We start from the raw sequence: 16,460 nt of genomic DNA, 5'->3' as shown, positions 1-16,460 counted from the left end.
CCCTCTACTCAGCCCTGGTGAGGCCGCATCTGGAGTACTGTGTCCAGTTCTGGGCTCCACAGTACAAGAGGGATGTGGAGCTGCTGGAGAGAGTCCAGCGCAGGGCCACAAGGATGATCAGGGGCCTGGAACATCTGCCCTATGAGGAGAGGCTGAGGGAGCTGGGCCTGTTCAGCCTGGAGAAGAGAAGGCTGAGAGGGGATCTAATCAGTGTATATAAATACCTCAAGGGAGGGAGTGCAGAGGACGGTCATGGTATCTTTTCAGTGGTGGCCACTGATAGGACTAGAGGAAATGGCCGGAAACTGAAACATCAAAAATTCCATAGGAACTTAAGGAAAAATTTCTTAACAGTGAGGGTGACAGAGCACTGGAACAGGCTGCCCAGAGAGGTTGTGGAGTCTCCTTCTCTGGAGATCTTCAAAACCCGCTTGGATGCAGTCCTGTGCCACGTGCTTTAGGTGTCCCTGCGTATGCAGGGGGGTTGGACTAGATGATCTCTAGAGGTCCCTTCCAACCCTAAGCATTCTATGATTCTATGATTCTATGATTCTAAAAAGGTACTTTTTAAAGATAAAAAAGATATTTAAAAGATATTCAGTTCTAAAAAACACTTGACTTTTCTAAACTTCTGTGTATATCTTGCCAAGATTCCCTCCCTCACAAATGAAACAAATGGTTTTACATGGGCAGCAGAACCTGCAAGTCACATCCCTCGAGGACTTGTGTATAATGCAGCTATACAACTTGCTTATATTGCCGCTCATTCTATTAAATAACCTTCAAAAGGAGTAGATACCTGATGGATTATTGTATTATAAATGGATAATTTGTAGCAATAGCTCATCTACAAGAATATAGACCTTGCAACACCAGATACACTCGATAGTGTATCTGGTCACATCGCTTGCCCGAGGCGATGCAATTCCAGATGCTTCAGTGGGAGCCGTAAAAACTCAAGTCCATCTTCACTGCCTTTAATACTATTTAAACTGATACACTGCATTATAGTTAACAGCACATAGCTTGCCTACTAAAACGTTACCCCAAAACCATTCTAGGTCTTGTCGTCAGTAACTCGCGACTACAAAGCTCATCTTCCAGGCTGACATTTCCATCAACCATATTTGACACAGCCCAATTCTTCCTGTGCATACATGCATGAGCGTATTAATACGTACAGTGCTTAGCCAGGAGCCTTCCTCGCTTCTAGGAATGCCAAGGAAAAAATACATCGTCTTAAACTGCTTCTTACTCTCAAGAAAATCCACCTAAGTGCAGCCGCATTAGATTTATCAAGGATGTAGCTTGTCCTGTTCCTCTAGAGGAGTAAAACTGCTACCTGCGTAAAGACCAGCTACAAGAGCTCCACGCAAGCATTGCTGAAGCCATGACTTGCATGAAAAAATAGGAAAAAAAAAAAAAAAAGAGAGAGGCCCAAATCTCAAATGAGATGATTGCAGTATTTGCTTACTGAGTTGTTAAAATCTGCACTAATAGAAGCAGGATTGGAAAAAAAAAAATTATAAGGAACAAGGGTCAAGTCTGAGATAACGAAGCAGTCTATCTGATAGAGTTGCTGCTTCCTGGTCTGCAATAAAAATCAAAATAACCAAGTACACAATCTTTTAAGATGTCAGCAGCTACCTGTGAAAACAGCAGATGTTTTCCCTGCTAGTGCTGATCCACAGCGGAGGACACTCGGCTACTACCATCACTTACTCCTTTAGCTCAAACCTACTGCTGAATTAGGACATCATCCGAAATTCCCCCATTTTGAATTTTGTCCATTTTCACAGTATGCTTTCCTAAAAAACAGGAAAACCACTACCAAAAGGCTATATAAGACTATCAAATTTACAATTTGAAATTATAATTGTTAAAGACTTTTTGGCCAATTCCCTGGACTCAATAATGAATGACACACATGAATCAAAGTGATGGCTCTGCCTTTCTGCTTTATTACAGCAAAAAGCTCCATTAAAAAAAAAAAAGATGATTACAGTGTTCAGAAATAATTTGGCTTTGCATCTCAACAAAGAGGATAGTACCCTCTAACATTTTACTTAAACCTTAGTCCAGCACGTACCCTCTATAAAATGGCAACACATTTCCATTGCAACATCTCAGAAGACAAGGGATTTCCACATCGGTCTGCATTTACAGTATATATACTTGATAAAATAAGCACGCACTGAAGAGGTTCTTTAAAAGCATGAAAGATATCTGCAAGCGTAAACCAACACACAAAGACTTACTGTTTATAAAGCAAAAAAAGCTGAAGATGGAAATATTGAGTTAGCCCAAACAACATCCCCTGATAAACCCCAAGGCCTGTGATGAAATCAAGCCTAACAAACAAGAGAGGAGCAGGGCACAGAAACGAAACCCCGTAGCTGCTTTGCCAGAAAAACGCTGAGCTCAGTCAGAAGCCATTACTTAAAACTAGTGCTCTTAGAGGCGTCTGAAAGGTCTGAAATTTCCCAAGGCAGCCAAGAACCACCCCCAGCAGCTGGAAACCCCGGGATTCACAGCAAAATCATCCGGCATTGCTGATTCTGAGGATGGGCCAGAGCAGACGCAGCCAGCCAGGAGTGGACCAAATTACATTGCCACAATATCCAGCTTTGGTTAAGCCTTCAAAAACATCTGGAACACAAAACTTATGTTCCTGCATCCATGCCCTGTATACGTTTTTAATCCCAATCCTTTTTAATCATTTTTTCGTCGTAAAAAAAAAAAAAAAAAAAATCTGGCTCAACCAGCCAAGACTGAATCTTTTGCAACAACTGAGCCCGTGACCAGAACAACAGCTAATAGCAGTGCCTTGAACAGCCCAACGCTGTTCCAACTTATCGGCACACTGATAAGATAATGCTCTGTGGCTGCCTTTCTCCAGCAGCAAGATTTCAAGTTAAAGTCTGAACCAAAACCAGAAGCTGCAGCCTCCCGGCTTTGCTTTTTTCTTTTCCTCTGCATGAGCTCTGAACAAGAGGAATTTCAAGTCGGCCTGTTTAACTTTTTGGAGGAGAAGAGGAAAAAAGCAATTACTACCTCTCAGATCTAACATTGTTAGATGGATGTTTCCTTACAGCAACCTTCCACAGTTAACAGGAAAGAAGGAAGGTTAATAAAATATGAAGAACGGAACAATATTGTATATCAAAATATTTTAACTGCTTTTAATTCTTTACTAAAAGGCAAAGATTTATCATGGAAACGCCCCTCAATTTAAAACAGACTGATGTGTCCTAATTAGAAATCTCGAATGACATTTGACTATTTAGCACTGCAGAGTCACAGGATTCCCAGCAATATCTTGAATTCTCTAGCCCAAATAAGAGGGTTCTAAATAAGTTCCTCACCCCGGCGGTGACTTTATGGAAGCAGACCCATCATCACCAGGAAAATAACTTGTTCTTCAAATGGACACATGGTTAGGCTTTTGGCTAAAAGCGAGGGTCTAACAACCTATTTTTGCTCTTTTATAGGATTAAGAAGTATATTACTACCTGATCATACAGAACCAGTCCTAAGGCTATGATTTCTCTCTGACTGCAAAGCAAATCTCCATTCATTTTCTTCATTTCTCCCTTCCCAGCTTGTTGCCCTCCTGCATAGGCCTGTTCTCTAGCCGAGAGCACGGTTCAGACTGACATTGCTGAAACCTTGAGCAAGCCCTAAACTAGCAGCAAGTGCCATTACTTCAGAATGACAGACGAGTCGCTATCGTTAAAGGAAATTGCTGAGCGCTGCAACTCGAAAACCACGGCGAGGTGCATGGAGCAGAAGGGTCCCCTCAGCAGCAGACGGCCACAACACCCATGCACCGTCTGCCAAAATCCCTCCTTTTCTTTTTTAAATACAGACCAACAAGAAATTCGACCTTCGCCTACCTCAGCATAGCGCATTACAAACCTGCAGATATGCATAAAAATAAACGGAAAACAAATAAAGATCTCTGATTTTTCTGGGCTCTAAATTTTAAGCAAATACTGCTATTCTGAATGCCTCTCTGTTGCGTACCCAAATTCAAAACAGGTCATTACAGAGCATCCTAGGATACCAGCAGAATTCTTACCAGCTGTGCAGCCCCTCTGCTTCCCCTCTTTTCCTGCCTCCTCGCCACAGAACAAGGAAGATTATTCCTGTAACAATATATGCATTTAGAGAAAAGCAAAACAAAAAGCTCTGCTATAAATCTATATTTTGCAAACTATTTACAAAGTATTTTCTAATCTTCTGGTTTTGCCCATTGATGGGCAAATGGGGATCCTCTTTTATTTGTCTCCTATATAGCTGAGAAATATATCTAAAAAAAAAAAAAAAGAAAAAAGAAAGAAAAAAGCTCTTTGAGAAGCTTGTGCCAGCTTCATTGTCAAGACAAAGGTCACTGCATCCCTATTCACCATGACCTACAACTGTACCCATTTAAAGACTTCATTATGCTACATTAGAAGGAACTCTTTCTCAGAGGTTTTCATTTAGCTTCATTGTGAGAAGAACAAAACATGCAAGCATTAGTATACTGTGTTAAAAATAGTAAACTGATGATTTTAGCTACCAACAGTCTGTTTAGTTTGCCATACACAGTGAAGACATCAGTAAGAGAATAATTTCTGGAGCCAAGTCAAATAAAATATGAATCTGCTTTTACTCTAGAGTGCATCTCCAAACTCCACAAATTAAATTGCAACATATCTGTGCTGAAATTGATTACAACCTCTTAGAAACCAGAAGTTCCAACTCCTCCAGAGATGAGTAATTGGTTTAATCCTCATCTCCCGAGACTACGATAAAAGTAAACCTGGAAAGAAGTATTAATTAAGACTGCTCATGAAAAACACTTTTCCATCACTTAAACATTTCATACAGATTTAATGCTACACTAAAACCACCAAGCGAAGTCTACACAAGTCTCATTAGAGGGTTTGATGGACTAAGCACACAAAGTGCTTTATGCTATAATTTGGCCAAGCTTCCTACCATTGACAGGTTTCTTACGGTAAACACCTTGAATATTTTTAGTGACACTCCTCCACTGATTATAGCTGAATATCCCTCCGTGCTAAAGCTGCCCAGAGTTCAGACCGTACAATTTTGGCACAGATTTCTGCATTTTGTTTTCACAAAGTGGATCAATACTAGGAGATGGCAGCTCTTCAAAGGAAAAGTCGGCGTTCTAGGAAATGGAGCTCGCCATGTCAGTGCGTGTCACATTTCCAACCAGTTCTGGCCATAGTCCGGCTCAGTGAGGAGGGCTACGTTTTCTCCTTCCAAGACAGTCTATAGCGACTGAAGCCACGAGGCCATGAACTTCTACAAGTAAATTATCAACCTGGCCAAATTCCAAGGAGATAATCACCTTACACCATGTCATTGTCCTCTTCAAATGCACACGTGATTCCTGCTCAGCCTCAGAACTTCCTCCTGGATTAATCCACCTTTCCTCCTAGATGTGTTTCTGTTTAACAGGCAGGAGGATTCAGGCATATGTGGCATGTCCTGCTTTAAGGCACCTCAGTAGAATACCCAAGATATTTTATTACACTCCTAGGCATTTTCTCATCACAGCAAAGTAAATTGAGTCATAACTTTGTCTCTCAAGGAGTTGCACATGGATTTCTTTGTAATTTCTAATCTTCAATAATGGTCCTGGTTTGTTTGCATTTCCACTCACCTCAGACCCCGAGAGCACTTTGAGATGTGTTTCCCTGAGAAAAAAATGTTCAGAAGTTTTGAGAAGAATAAAGCATCTGTATCACCACCAATAACATTTCCAGCCACACATCCCAAACACAGTTCTTGCACAAGCAAGCCAAGAAACACACTCTAAGAGGAATCTGAGGGATTAAAAATAATCAAGGTATTTTAAGATATATTTTAATGAAAGACAGAGTCTATTAAAATAATCAGAGACACAATTTATTTCTTCATTCTAAATCTGTCTAGATAACACTTTAGCAAATTTATGACCAAGTTAAGTACACAGGTGGCTTTCTAGTGTTACATTATTTAGGACAGCCTTTGATTTTAAATTAAAAATGGAGAACCAAAAATTTAGTAATACACTATTCACAAAAAAAAAAAAAGGCATTATTTTAACTATAACATTATAAGTTAAGCATTAACGTTCACTCTGAACTAAATCTTCCTTTTAATCCCCAATCCATCCCACCCCGTACGGGCGTTACGACAGCCTGATCACACGAGGACATACTGTTTTTTCCAAACAACGCTGCCTCGCTCTCCGCGTCTGCAGCGAATAGGATGACAACACTCAGAACGAGCAGGGACTCAACGTCTGCTCGAGCCGGGCTTCGCTTGGTGCAGATGCCACATTTACAGTGCCCAGCAGAAGGGAAAGGGCAAACTAGCTGAATGTCACCTTTGGGGAATTCATTTCCCACCATGACTCGCCCCAAAGCTTCTGTGTAACTCGAGCTGTTCAGCTATTCCACATTTCCTAAGCTAGAAACTGCTCTTCGGTTTCTTTTGCCCAGGCACACAGCGGGAAACAGCAGGGGTTTTACACCAGGAACTCAGCTCCAATCAATGTCAAAGGGAGGGAATTCCACCACCTACTTCCTATCTCTCCATGTCGTTGGCAAACTGAACTCAGCATCCAAAAGCAGCCTAAGATTTTAGCATTAGTGTCACTAAAAAACATACCAGCATCAGGATACTAATTAGTCTTTTATGCCAGACATAACTAGGTGCTACTGCCTTTGTTGAGGAAACAATGATGAAACAAATCTGGGTTTTAACTACAAATAAAAAAGGGGGATGAGCTAAAGGTTGTGAACATGAATAACAAAGCATACCTATGCTTCATATTTGCTCGTCCAGTAAACAGTGCATATTCTGGGCTCCAAATGAAGCACAAGGAAATGCTCTACAAAACACCATGCGATATTTTAAGAGCTTGCATAAATAAACATCTTGCACAAACGTCTGGTTAGAAGAACACAAAAAGTGAGGACTTTCCAATTTATAGAAGTCAAAGCGCAAAGTCTCTTCTGCAAAAACATGCAACACCCATGGGGGTCACCTAAAAGCAGCTGCCATTTTCAAGAAGAACCAATGATGCAACCACAGACACACATCAACCTAGTCCCAACTACAACAAGTCTCCTAACTTCACCATAAGATACTGCTGGTTTTCCAAAAATCAATCACTTGGTTTTCAAAGAAGCAAGGTATGAAAAGGCCAGCAGAACATGACATTTTTTTCTCCTTAATCTTATTTAAGCAAATATCTGAGCAATTTTTGCAGAAGTTTACCTGAGAGAAAAAAAAAAAGAGGCATCTGCAACAGATGAAGTCTGGAAAATTCCAACGAAAATGGTTAAAAGCTGTCAAAGTCAGGGGTGTGTGTGGGGACACCTTCTCATGTGTATCTTCATAAGGTTTCAATGGGATACCAAGCAACTTTTCTTCCTATCATCAGCTCATATACCTGAAAAATTTGACATCCCTTCACACCATCATCTTTTCGCTTTGTTTTTTTTTTCCCATTCCCTTTCCACAACTACCTCTGGTTTGGTGTCCAGTTTGCCCAGCTCAGGAACTGCTCCAAAGGTCAGCGATGCCCCCTCCATCGCCTGCAGGCAGGTGGGACGTGCACGTCCAGGGGCTGCAGCGCCGGAGCAAAACGTGTTGCATGAGCTCCCCCAGTAAAAAGCAGCACAGCACTGCACATAGCGTTCCCTATTGCCACGGAGAGCCTTTCTCCTTCACGCTCCACACATTAGTGGTAGCAAAGTGGTCGTGATTCTCCTTCCTACAATTCTTAAAAATCAATCAATAAATAAATAAACAAGATCCATTTTGCTTTGCACTTCCCTCCTCTCACTGTCACACCCCTAAGCCTTTCAAGTGGGTTATTACTCAATATACATGGAGTCCTTTCCAGTATCTGGCAGATAAAGCCATATCCTGCTTTTTACACATTTCACCATACCATTATTCTTAAGCTCCATTAACTGAAGAAAAACATTAAATTAGGAAGAAATCTAGTCGTATTCTGTTTGGAAACATTTTTGAATACAGCACATGTGAAATTGAAAGAATTTGTCCTTCAACATCCAAAACAATTCCTTGCAATTTTCTGAACATCGAACATGTATATTGCATATTTACCTTGGTGGGTTTTCATCCCTACTTATCACCACAGTGCTTTTCCATATGCCAACGATTTTTCCCTTGTCCGTGCCATTACCTGATTCAAATTACCATCTTTCTTCCTTTAACATTTCGTTTTTCAGAAAAAGAACAAAACAGATTAAGCGAACCCTGTCATATGCTCACATTACCTAAACATGTTTTTCAATAGAGGTTTGGCTGAATACTATATTTACAATGCAAGTTAGGTCAAAAAACAAAAACAGATAAGATGACTTTCTAAAATCTTTACTTTGAACAAAATTTTGTTATATACGTGCCATTCTGGATTTTCAACAGTTACAGAATGTTTTTGAAGTTAACAATATGAAAATTTATATACTTTTTATCCAAAACCATATAAAAAGACACAGGTTTAAAAAACTGAGGTTTTAAAAACAGTTTGACTGAAGGAGGCTGGTTACTTTTTTTCCTTAGAAGCCAAAGGTATGAGCTAGCCCCATTATTTCTTAAACAGTGAATTTAATTTTTCAGACCCCAAAAAATTGGAAGAAAACAAGCTGAAAGCATGCCAGTAAGTCATACCACTACGTTTCAAAATTCAATCTCATAATATTTTCTTAATAGGTTCTCAAAGTGGGACTGGATAAGAGAAGTGATATCTTTATGATTTCGTGAATAATGGGTTTTATTAGTATTAAGTTAAAGCAAACAGCCAGAACAATACATATGCAACTTCTACTACACATAATATAAAGAAAGTAAACTATAACCTGTGAAAAACAAAAGATATCAAAAAAGTCAACACAGTGGTCATGGACTATTCCAGTCCCTGATAAGAGGCTGGATTCTGTGTTCAGAGAATAATCGTTGTTCACTTATTTCAACTGAAATAGGGTGAAATACATAATCAAGTATAAAGAAAAAGTTAATGGAGTTACATGGATTCTATGAGAACAAAATCTAGATTAGTAGAAAATGAAAGTTCACCTGGTAAAGGAGGTTACAATGGGCTTGGGTATGAATTTTTAGTGGTGAGGGACAATGGGAGAAATTACCGAGGATTTTTGTAACAATTCCTTTAATAATTCATAGTTTTCAGAACACCACTTTCATAACAGAAGTGTTTTACACTTGCACAATGTTAATAACTTTATTATACATGGAAGCCTGTAATAGGCTGATTACACAATAAGACTGCAAACAACCACTGGTACTTTCCTGACACCAGGAAAGTACATAAGACTGAAACATCACCAAGAGTACATAAAAAAACATCAGCATAAACATCACCAAAATTACATTTAAAAAACTAATCAAAAAATACATTTGCAAAAAGTGGTTTAGAGCAGTGCCACTGCCTTTCAGCAGCTTTGAATGGCCACTAGTATTTCTAGCAGGTTTCCATGGCTCCACAGGCATTAATCAGGATTCACATATAATAAATAATGTACCACAAAATATACATAAAGTAAGGCAATAATTCCAAAGAAAAGTTCTGTTGATATGAACAAGCCACTCGGGTTCTCTTTTAGGAGCAGAAGCCTTGGATGGAATTGCAGCCTTGGGCCCTACGCCTGCGACAAGGCATTGCTGCCAACTCCTACCTCTGGAAGGAGCTCCAGGGAATCTCCAGCACGCTGCTGGGCACGGGGTGGCTCGTCCCGATGCAGGACCGAGGCCTCAGTATGTACAATTGGGAGTATATTATTTCTTATCGTACATGGAAACCTTGACAGAATTCGAAAATAGGCGGGTGTTTACATCGTTCATTATCTGATGATGCCTTAGGACATCAGAAAGCGAGTAGAAAGGTACGTGCTTTCTGGAATGTAAATTGTTATAAATTCTAGCTGTTACATTGGGGTGACAGAGGGAGAAGGGAAGCAAAGGTGTTAATTAAGGGGAAAAAAGCAAGGAGAGGAACAGCGGGGACAGCAAAAGAAAGGGGACCTTATACACTAAAAGAATGTGGAAAAGGGGAAGAGTAAGAGACTGATATCTTCTGAACCATGTATAATAAATAATGTATCCCAAGAGCGTGTAGGGGCTAGGACTGTAGTTTCAAGCTGGGGTTCTAGTGACATGAACCAGACGTACACGTTTTGTTCTCATGGTTTGTGTCAACAGAATCTCTTTATGGAATTACAGTCTTACACAGGAGTTCTGGGGACATTATTGTTTCTATTAAAGCTACCAGTCTGGGCTCTTACTATGGATCCATGAATCTCTGCTCCACCTGTCTGGAATGAGCATCACCTGGAAGAACATGGGTACTTTAAAAGCAACAAGATTTAGGTAGCAAAAGTCTTTCAGATCAGCCCAGATATAAAAGACAGCAAATTGAAATGTCATAGATCCCTTCCTCAAAAAAGCTGAAATATATTTGTCACTATCTGTAGATTGGAAGTTCCAATACACTAGTGGTGCATAGAAATCCCATGTTTCATTACACTTTCCTGAGAGTAAAGCAATTAGAATAAACCTTAATCCTAGGAACAAAGTTAATTTTTTTTTTTTTTTTTTTTTGCATTTTAAACATTTGGGCTATTCCCTGACAATCTCTATATGTAAATTTGATTGCTAAACAAAGTCACTTGAACAAAAAAACTATTTTATTCTATTGATTTTTGATTAAAAACCATAATAAACAGATCTAAAAAATCACACTAACAAAATAAACTAAATATGAAAAGTTGCATTGAAAGGGCATGTTACATTATTCTCGATAGGACCGTGTAGAAACATTCCAATGGCAGTGTTGTCAAAGTAAAACAAAATTACATTAAAAAAAGACCCCACAGTCCAGTCACAGTTGGGACCTTACCTGTAACTCTGGCTGGTTGGGGTTTTTACTCGTGTACTACATGGCTCACTTACATCAGACATCATATTTGTATACCCTGAGAAATCTGACACTGAAGTCCTTACTCTATGGTCCACTTCTCCATTAGAGTTAGTGATAAAAGTCATTGGCACCCTGCTGCCCGACTTGAACTGAGAACCAAACGCCTGTGCAAAGTTCTCGATCTGGTAGGTTCCTCTAGGCTCGATGTCCTTCTGAGGATCGATCTGGCTAGCTAAGTCCTGAGACGGAATCTGAAAGCTCGTTGAGGACTCCAAGTTTTTCTGCTCCTTCTGGCCAGTCAGTTTCTGAGATGTAGACTGGTAGCTGGATGAAGTCTCCAAGTTTTTCTGCGGATCAATGAGATCATCTAGCTCTTGAGAAGGAGTCAACTGCTGATGCGTAGCCTCCAAAGCAGATAAATAAAAGCCTGGCTGAGACCCAAGCAACATCCCAAATGGAGGTTTTGGCAATGCAGTTGGCAACACTGAGGTAACGGACTGGCTGAAGCCACACTCGAGTGGAGATGTAGTGTATATCTGTTTGTCTTGAAACAGAGTGTGGTTATGGAGGGTTGAGGACAAGCTAACAAACTGGAAACTGGGTCCAAAAGCAAAACCAGTGCTATTGGTTGTTCTTTCAAAAGCTTGTTGGAGGTATTTGGAGTATTCTTGTAACATGCTTGCCTTATCATTTGAAACTGTTTGCGAGTTGGGGCTCAGGTTTTCTTCCTGAACCATGTCTGAATGTTCTCCTGAGGTGTGCAAGTCCACACGTTGCTCAGTTATGCTGAAAGGGTCTTCCTTCTGGCCTTCTGATTTGTGAGAGTACTGGTCCAAAAGGCTCTGCAAGACTTCATCAGGAATACCAGACTTGTCATGGCAAGACTTGATTTCGGTATTTAAAGATGCTGAATCAATGAGGGATAACGGAGCTTCGTTATCCATAACACTAACACCTGCAGACTGGATGACGGACTGCTGGGAGGTCATGTGTCCAACATTAAGTGAAAAGGCACTGTTACCACTCGCAGTTTGCAAGTATCTTCTTTTCTTGGAAAACTGCATGGCATCATCGTAATTGCTACTGATCTGACCTGGTTTCCCACCTGTACTTTGGAGAAGGCCAATACTTTCCACACCGGTATTGGTCCCTAGGCCTAGAGAGCCACTCTGCTTCCCGGACAACGGTTTTTGCCCCAGAATATCTGGCAGTGGTGATACAAAATTAAGGTAGTTTTTGTCTGCGTGTTTTCGGCTTCCTTTTTTAAAGACCAGCTTTGGCACCTTTTTCTGAAGCTCTTCTATGCCCGTGCCAACGAGACCGCTGCTGGAAGACACAATAGGAATATCAACTGCATAATTTGGCATGGCCACATTACTCGTAGCTGGGGACTCCGATACCTTACTACTACACTTGCTTCCTTTGCTTTCAGCAGATACACTTTTTGTTTTGCTTTTTCTCCTTGAGGAACTCGTATTTCCCTGAGACAATGCAGCCAGGCTACCCATGCTGTGGTTTGAGGCTCCAGCTTCCCCTCCGGCACCTGCCTTGCCTATGGCTTCACCACACGTTCTTCTGTGCTTCAAGAGCCTATCAGTCCTCGAAAAATACTGCTGACAAGTGTCGCATTTGTATGGCTTTTCTCCGCTATGCGTCCTCTTGTGTCTCTCCATGTGGTACTTCTGGATGAACTTCATGCTGCACTGGTCGCACCCAAAGGGCTTTTCCCTGCTGTGGATCTTCTCGTGCCTCTGCAGCAGGTACTTCTGGATGAAGCCCATGCTGCACTGGCTGCACTGGAAAGGCCTCTCGCCCGTGTGGATGAGCACGTGCCGGCGCAGGTGGTAGGAGCTCCGGAACGCCGCGCTGCAGTGCTCGCACACGTGCGGCTTCTGGCTGGGGGACCCCGCGGCGCCCTCGGCCTCCCCGGCGGCGGGCGGCTTGGACGAAGCGCCGGGCTTCCGCTTGGCTTTGATTCCCTGAGTTTCTGGCTTTGGCCTCTTCGCCTTCTTGGCCGGGGCATCGTGCTTGGGCTCCGCGGTGCCCTCGGCCCTGCCGGCCAGCAGGAGCTCGCGCTGCGGCGGCTGCTGCTGCAGGTGCTGCAGCAGCCCCAGCTCCGGGAGGGCCCCGCCGCCCTCACCGAGCGCCGGGGGCCGCTCCTCGCCCGCCGCCGCCCCGAAGAGCCCCCCGTAGTGGTGGTGCGGCGGCTCCTCCTCCTCCTGCTCGCTCGGCTTCTCCTGCTTGATGCTCGCCAGCGACTGCAGGAAGCCCCAGGGGCCGCGCTGCGGCGGCGAGGCGGCAGCGGCGGGGAAAGCCCCCGGCGGCTCCTTCTTGAACGCGCCGTCGTGCGGCGGCGGCGGCTCCGCGGCGGCCGGGGGCAGCGCGCAGGGCGGCGGGTGCTGCGCGGCCGCGGCGCGCGTGAAGCTGGCGACCGGCGGCAGCCGGTGGTTGAACATCACCATGCCGGGGGGGAAGGAGGGCTCCATGGCCGCCGCCCTCTTGCTGAGGAAGCCGCCGCCGAGTTTCATCCCCCGCGGAGGAGGAGGAGGAGGAGAGAAGGGGGGGGCGGCGCGGCCCGCGGGAGCCGCCGCGCAGCGCGGCGCAGCTCAGCGCGCGGCCCGCGGCGCGGCCCGCCAGCCGCCGCCCGGCCGCCTCGCCTCGGCCATCGCCGCCCGCGCCCGCGGGCGGCCCCGGGCCCCGCCCGCACTTACGGCTCCCGCCGCCCGTTACCAGCGGCGCCGCCGCCGCCGCCGCTCCACAATGGAATTAGCAGCCCCTCCGCGCGCCGCGCTGCACATGCGCGGCCGCGGCGCATGCCGGGTACGCCGCGGGCGCCGCGCCAGCGCGCACGCGCCGCCGCCGCCCGCACGCGCCGCCGCCGCCGCCCGCCTGGCCCGCGGTGACGTCAGCGCCGCTGCCCGCGTGGCGCCGGCGGCGCGGCCGTTAACGGTCGCTCGCGCTGAGGGGAGGCGGCCGCGCACCGAGGCGGGCGGCGAGCGGGATCCGCTCCTGGCCCTGGGCGCCCCGAGCCGCGCGCAGCCCTCCGCAGATACGTGCTCATGGCTCCTCCTGCCCAAAAATAATCAACGGAGAGAAATGCCCATCTACATATCCATACATAAATATTTCACCTCATAGTATAGATATTTGTCCAGTCCTGTCCTTACCATGAAAACATCCTAGAGATTACCTGAAAATCTAGTGTTTCAAAATACGGTCTTGGGTTTGGGTCAATTAATAAAAAAAGCAACATTTCTCACCATCTTGGTCAATGCAGCCGTGGCCCCCCAGCAAACGTCTGAATAAAGTTCTACCCATAGATTTCGAAAACCTTTTATATTTCTGTTAGGAACACAGTAACAAAATCTTAAGTACATTAAAACCTAAGCTTCAGAGGTACTAATGAAGCTTGGAATGAACAGGACACGTTACAGCTAGTTTTTAATCATTGAGATTACAAAAGCAAGGGCAGGGGTTGGAAAAATTGTCATGCTTTGCTCCTCAAATATATTTCCCTCTACGACCGTTCAACTTAAAAATGTCAAGTAATTTCCACAGGCCTGTTTGTAACCGTTAAAAATCTGGTGCAAGACTTCCTAACTCTTAAAAATGCTTATGAAGTAAAATGGCATATGACTTTTTCACACCCAACGCAATTTAAAATCCATTAAGTAGAACTAGGGTTTCTTTTTTAAATACCTGAAATACTGTCTTCTCAAGCGGCATGCAAACTACGAGTTCATTTTCAAACAATCTGCATTAGGCAAGTTTAGAACTGTCAGGTTTAGCTAAGTGTTAAAAGAAAGAATAGGAATTCAAAAAACTTAAAGCAGCAGTAAAATATTAGTCAGTGCCTATGAGAAATGAGTCTGTCCCTTTATTCAGGGTGTCTGTGTTTAATGGTAAGCCGGGATGCATATAAGCTAGCCCAAGCATGAAGGGCAGTAGGACACTCATATGGAAAGCCAACTTTGTCCCTCAGTTATCAAGATAAGAAACCTGTCATTTCTCTCATTCACTCTGTCAGCCTTGAGATACTCCAAGCAGACTTACCTCTGTGTTGTACACCCCATATATCAGGAAGATGAAGAGACCCTGTAAAATAAAATGGAGGGAAAAAGCTGTTAACTCTAATCATTTCAGCAGTAGAAATACCTGAAATAAACTTTCCTGGGAACAGACAAAAGAAGACACACTTCATCAAGGTCAATTTATTTTTCTATTTTTCAACATTATACGCTGTACCTTGAGCATTTATTTGATAACGTGGGAGTGCATCACCTACGGCGTCCGTGCTATTCAACTGTTAGGCAATGAAAGCCTCCGCAGCAAAACACTAATTAGAAAAAAAGTAATTGTATGTTTCAATGGTCTTCTGAAAAAAACTCAGCATAAATAAATAAATAAATAAAAATACAAAGATGCTACAGCAAGCTATGAAGGAACAAATCTTTCTGATCTTTTTTAAACCAGAATAAAGAAAAAGACAAGCAATCATTTACCAGAAACATATATTCTTGCATTCATACAAGTATATACCCCAGTTAATGCTTTTAAAAATTTAAATATCAAGAGAGTGAAAAAGTATGAGAACAGGAAGAAAGAGATAATGCAAGTAACCAAATAGCATATGTGGTTTATCAATGACCTTTTAATAGCTTTCTGCAAAATGGACTGGAATTAGACAGAACAAGCTAAAAATGATTAACACACTGGCTTCAGTTTCTCTGAACTTGTTTTTTTTTGTTTTGTTTAACCACAACCCAAATATTGATTTCTAGGTCCTCAGTTAGCAGTGTATCATTTTACTGGTTCTTGCGAATTGCAGGCAGGATTCTATAACAACCTGCCTACTACTGAAAAGAACAGAACACCTATTTGAAGTGAAATGTAAGAATGATGAAGTTTACTAAGAAAAATTTCTAACTCAGATCCACTTGATATTTTTAAACATTTTTAAAACGCATCTGCAGAGTCTTGCAGAAACTAGGTTGCCTTGTAATATTAATATTTGAATGGCCACACTTGCCATATCAAAAAATGCACTTTGAGACAAAAGCTTTTTTTTTTTTTCTTCTAAAAAGGAACATAAGTTAGATTAGCAAAGCAACTGCAGCTTTTCAATCCAACATGCAAGTTATTTGAAGGCAGCTATGTTAATTCTGGAATTGTTTGTTACTATTATTTTATTAGGCAGGGAACAATAAGATTCATTTCCTTAGATTATCCAAAATTCTTGGGAGGAAAAAAAAAAGTGTTTTTTCTCAATTTACGTTTTGTTTTAAAACAGAAATCCAGCACATCTTTTTAGTTATTTAAACAAAGTACAGCAAGGTTCTCAACAAGAATTAAAAATAAATTCCAAGAACAGACACCTATGTTTTTGATTGCGTTTTATATAGTTCATATAAAATATACAACTCATATCAGGCTTATTTGTAAAGAGGACAACTAGAATATGAAAACTCAGCAACTCAGATAAGTTAAT

At 42.6% G+C, this 16,460-nt stretch overlaps 1 protein-coding gene across 1 annotated transcript; it reads right to left on the bottom strand.

Moving 5' to 3' along the window:
- Window positions 1-10,269: 10,269 nt before the first annotated feature.
- ZNF281 (zinc finger protein 281) lies at window positions 10,270-13,500 on the bottom strand. Its single transcript, XM_010223159.2, has one exon. It carries the CDS (start codon window positions 13,498-13,500, stop codon window positions 10,948-10,950), a length of 2,553 nt encoding a protein of 850 aa, XP_010221461.2. The 3' UTR covers window positions 10,270-10,947.
- Between the last annotated feature and the right edge of the window lie 2,960 nt (window positions 13,501-16,460).

This window comes from Tinamus guttatus, unplaced genomic scaffold (genome assembly GCF_059628265.1).
Source record: "Tinamus guttatus ecotype Peru unplaced genomic scaffold, ASM5962826v1 Tinamus_guttatus_pri_ptg000211l, whole genome shotgun sequence".
NCBI classification, from domain to species: domain Eukaryota; kingdom Metazoa; phylum Chordata; class Aves; order Tinamiformes; family Tinamidae; genus Tinamus; species Tinamus guttatus.
Note: the sequence above shows the minus strand (reverse complement) of the source record. Positions and strands in the feature narration are given on the sequence as shown.

Bases quoted from the DNA above. Each gene is read 5' to 3' on its own strand.
- ZNF281 (XM_010223159.2), bottom strand. From the start codon at position 13,500: ATGAAACTCGGCGGCGGCTTCCTCAGCAAGAGGGCGGCGGCCATGGAG.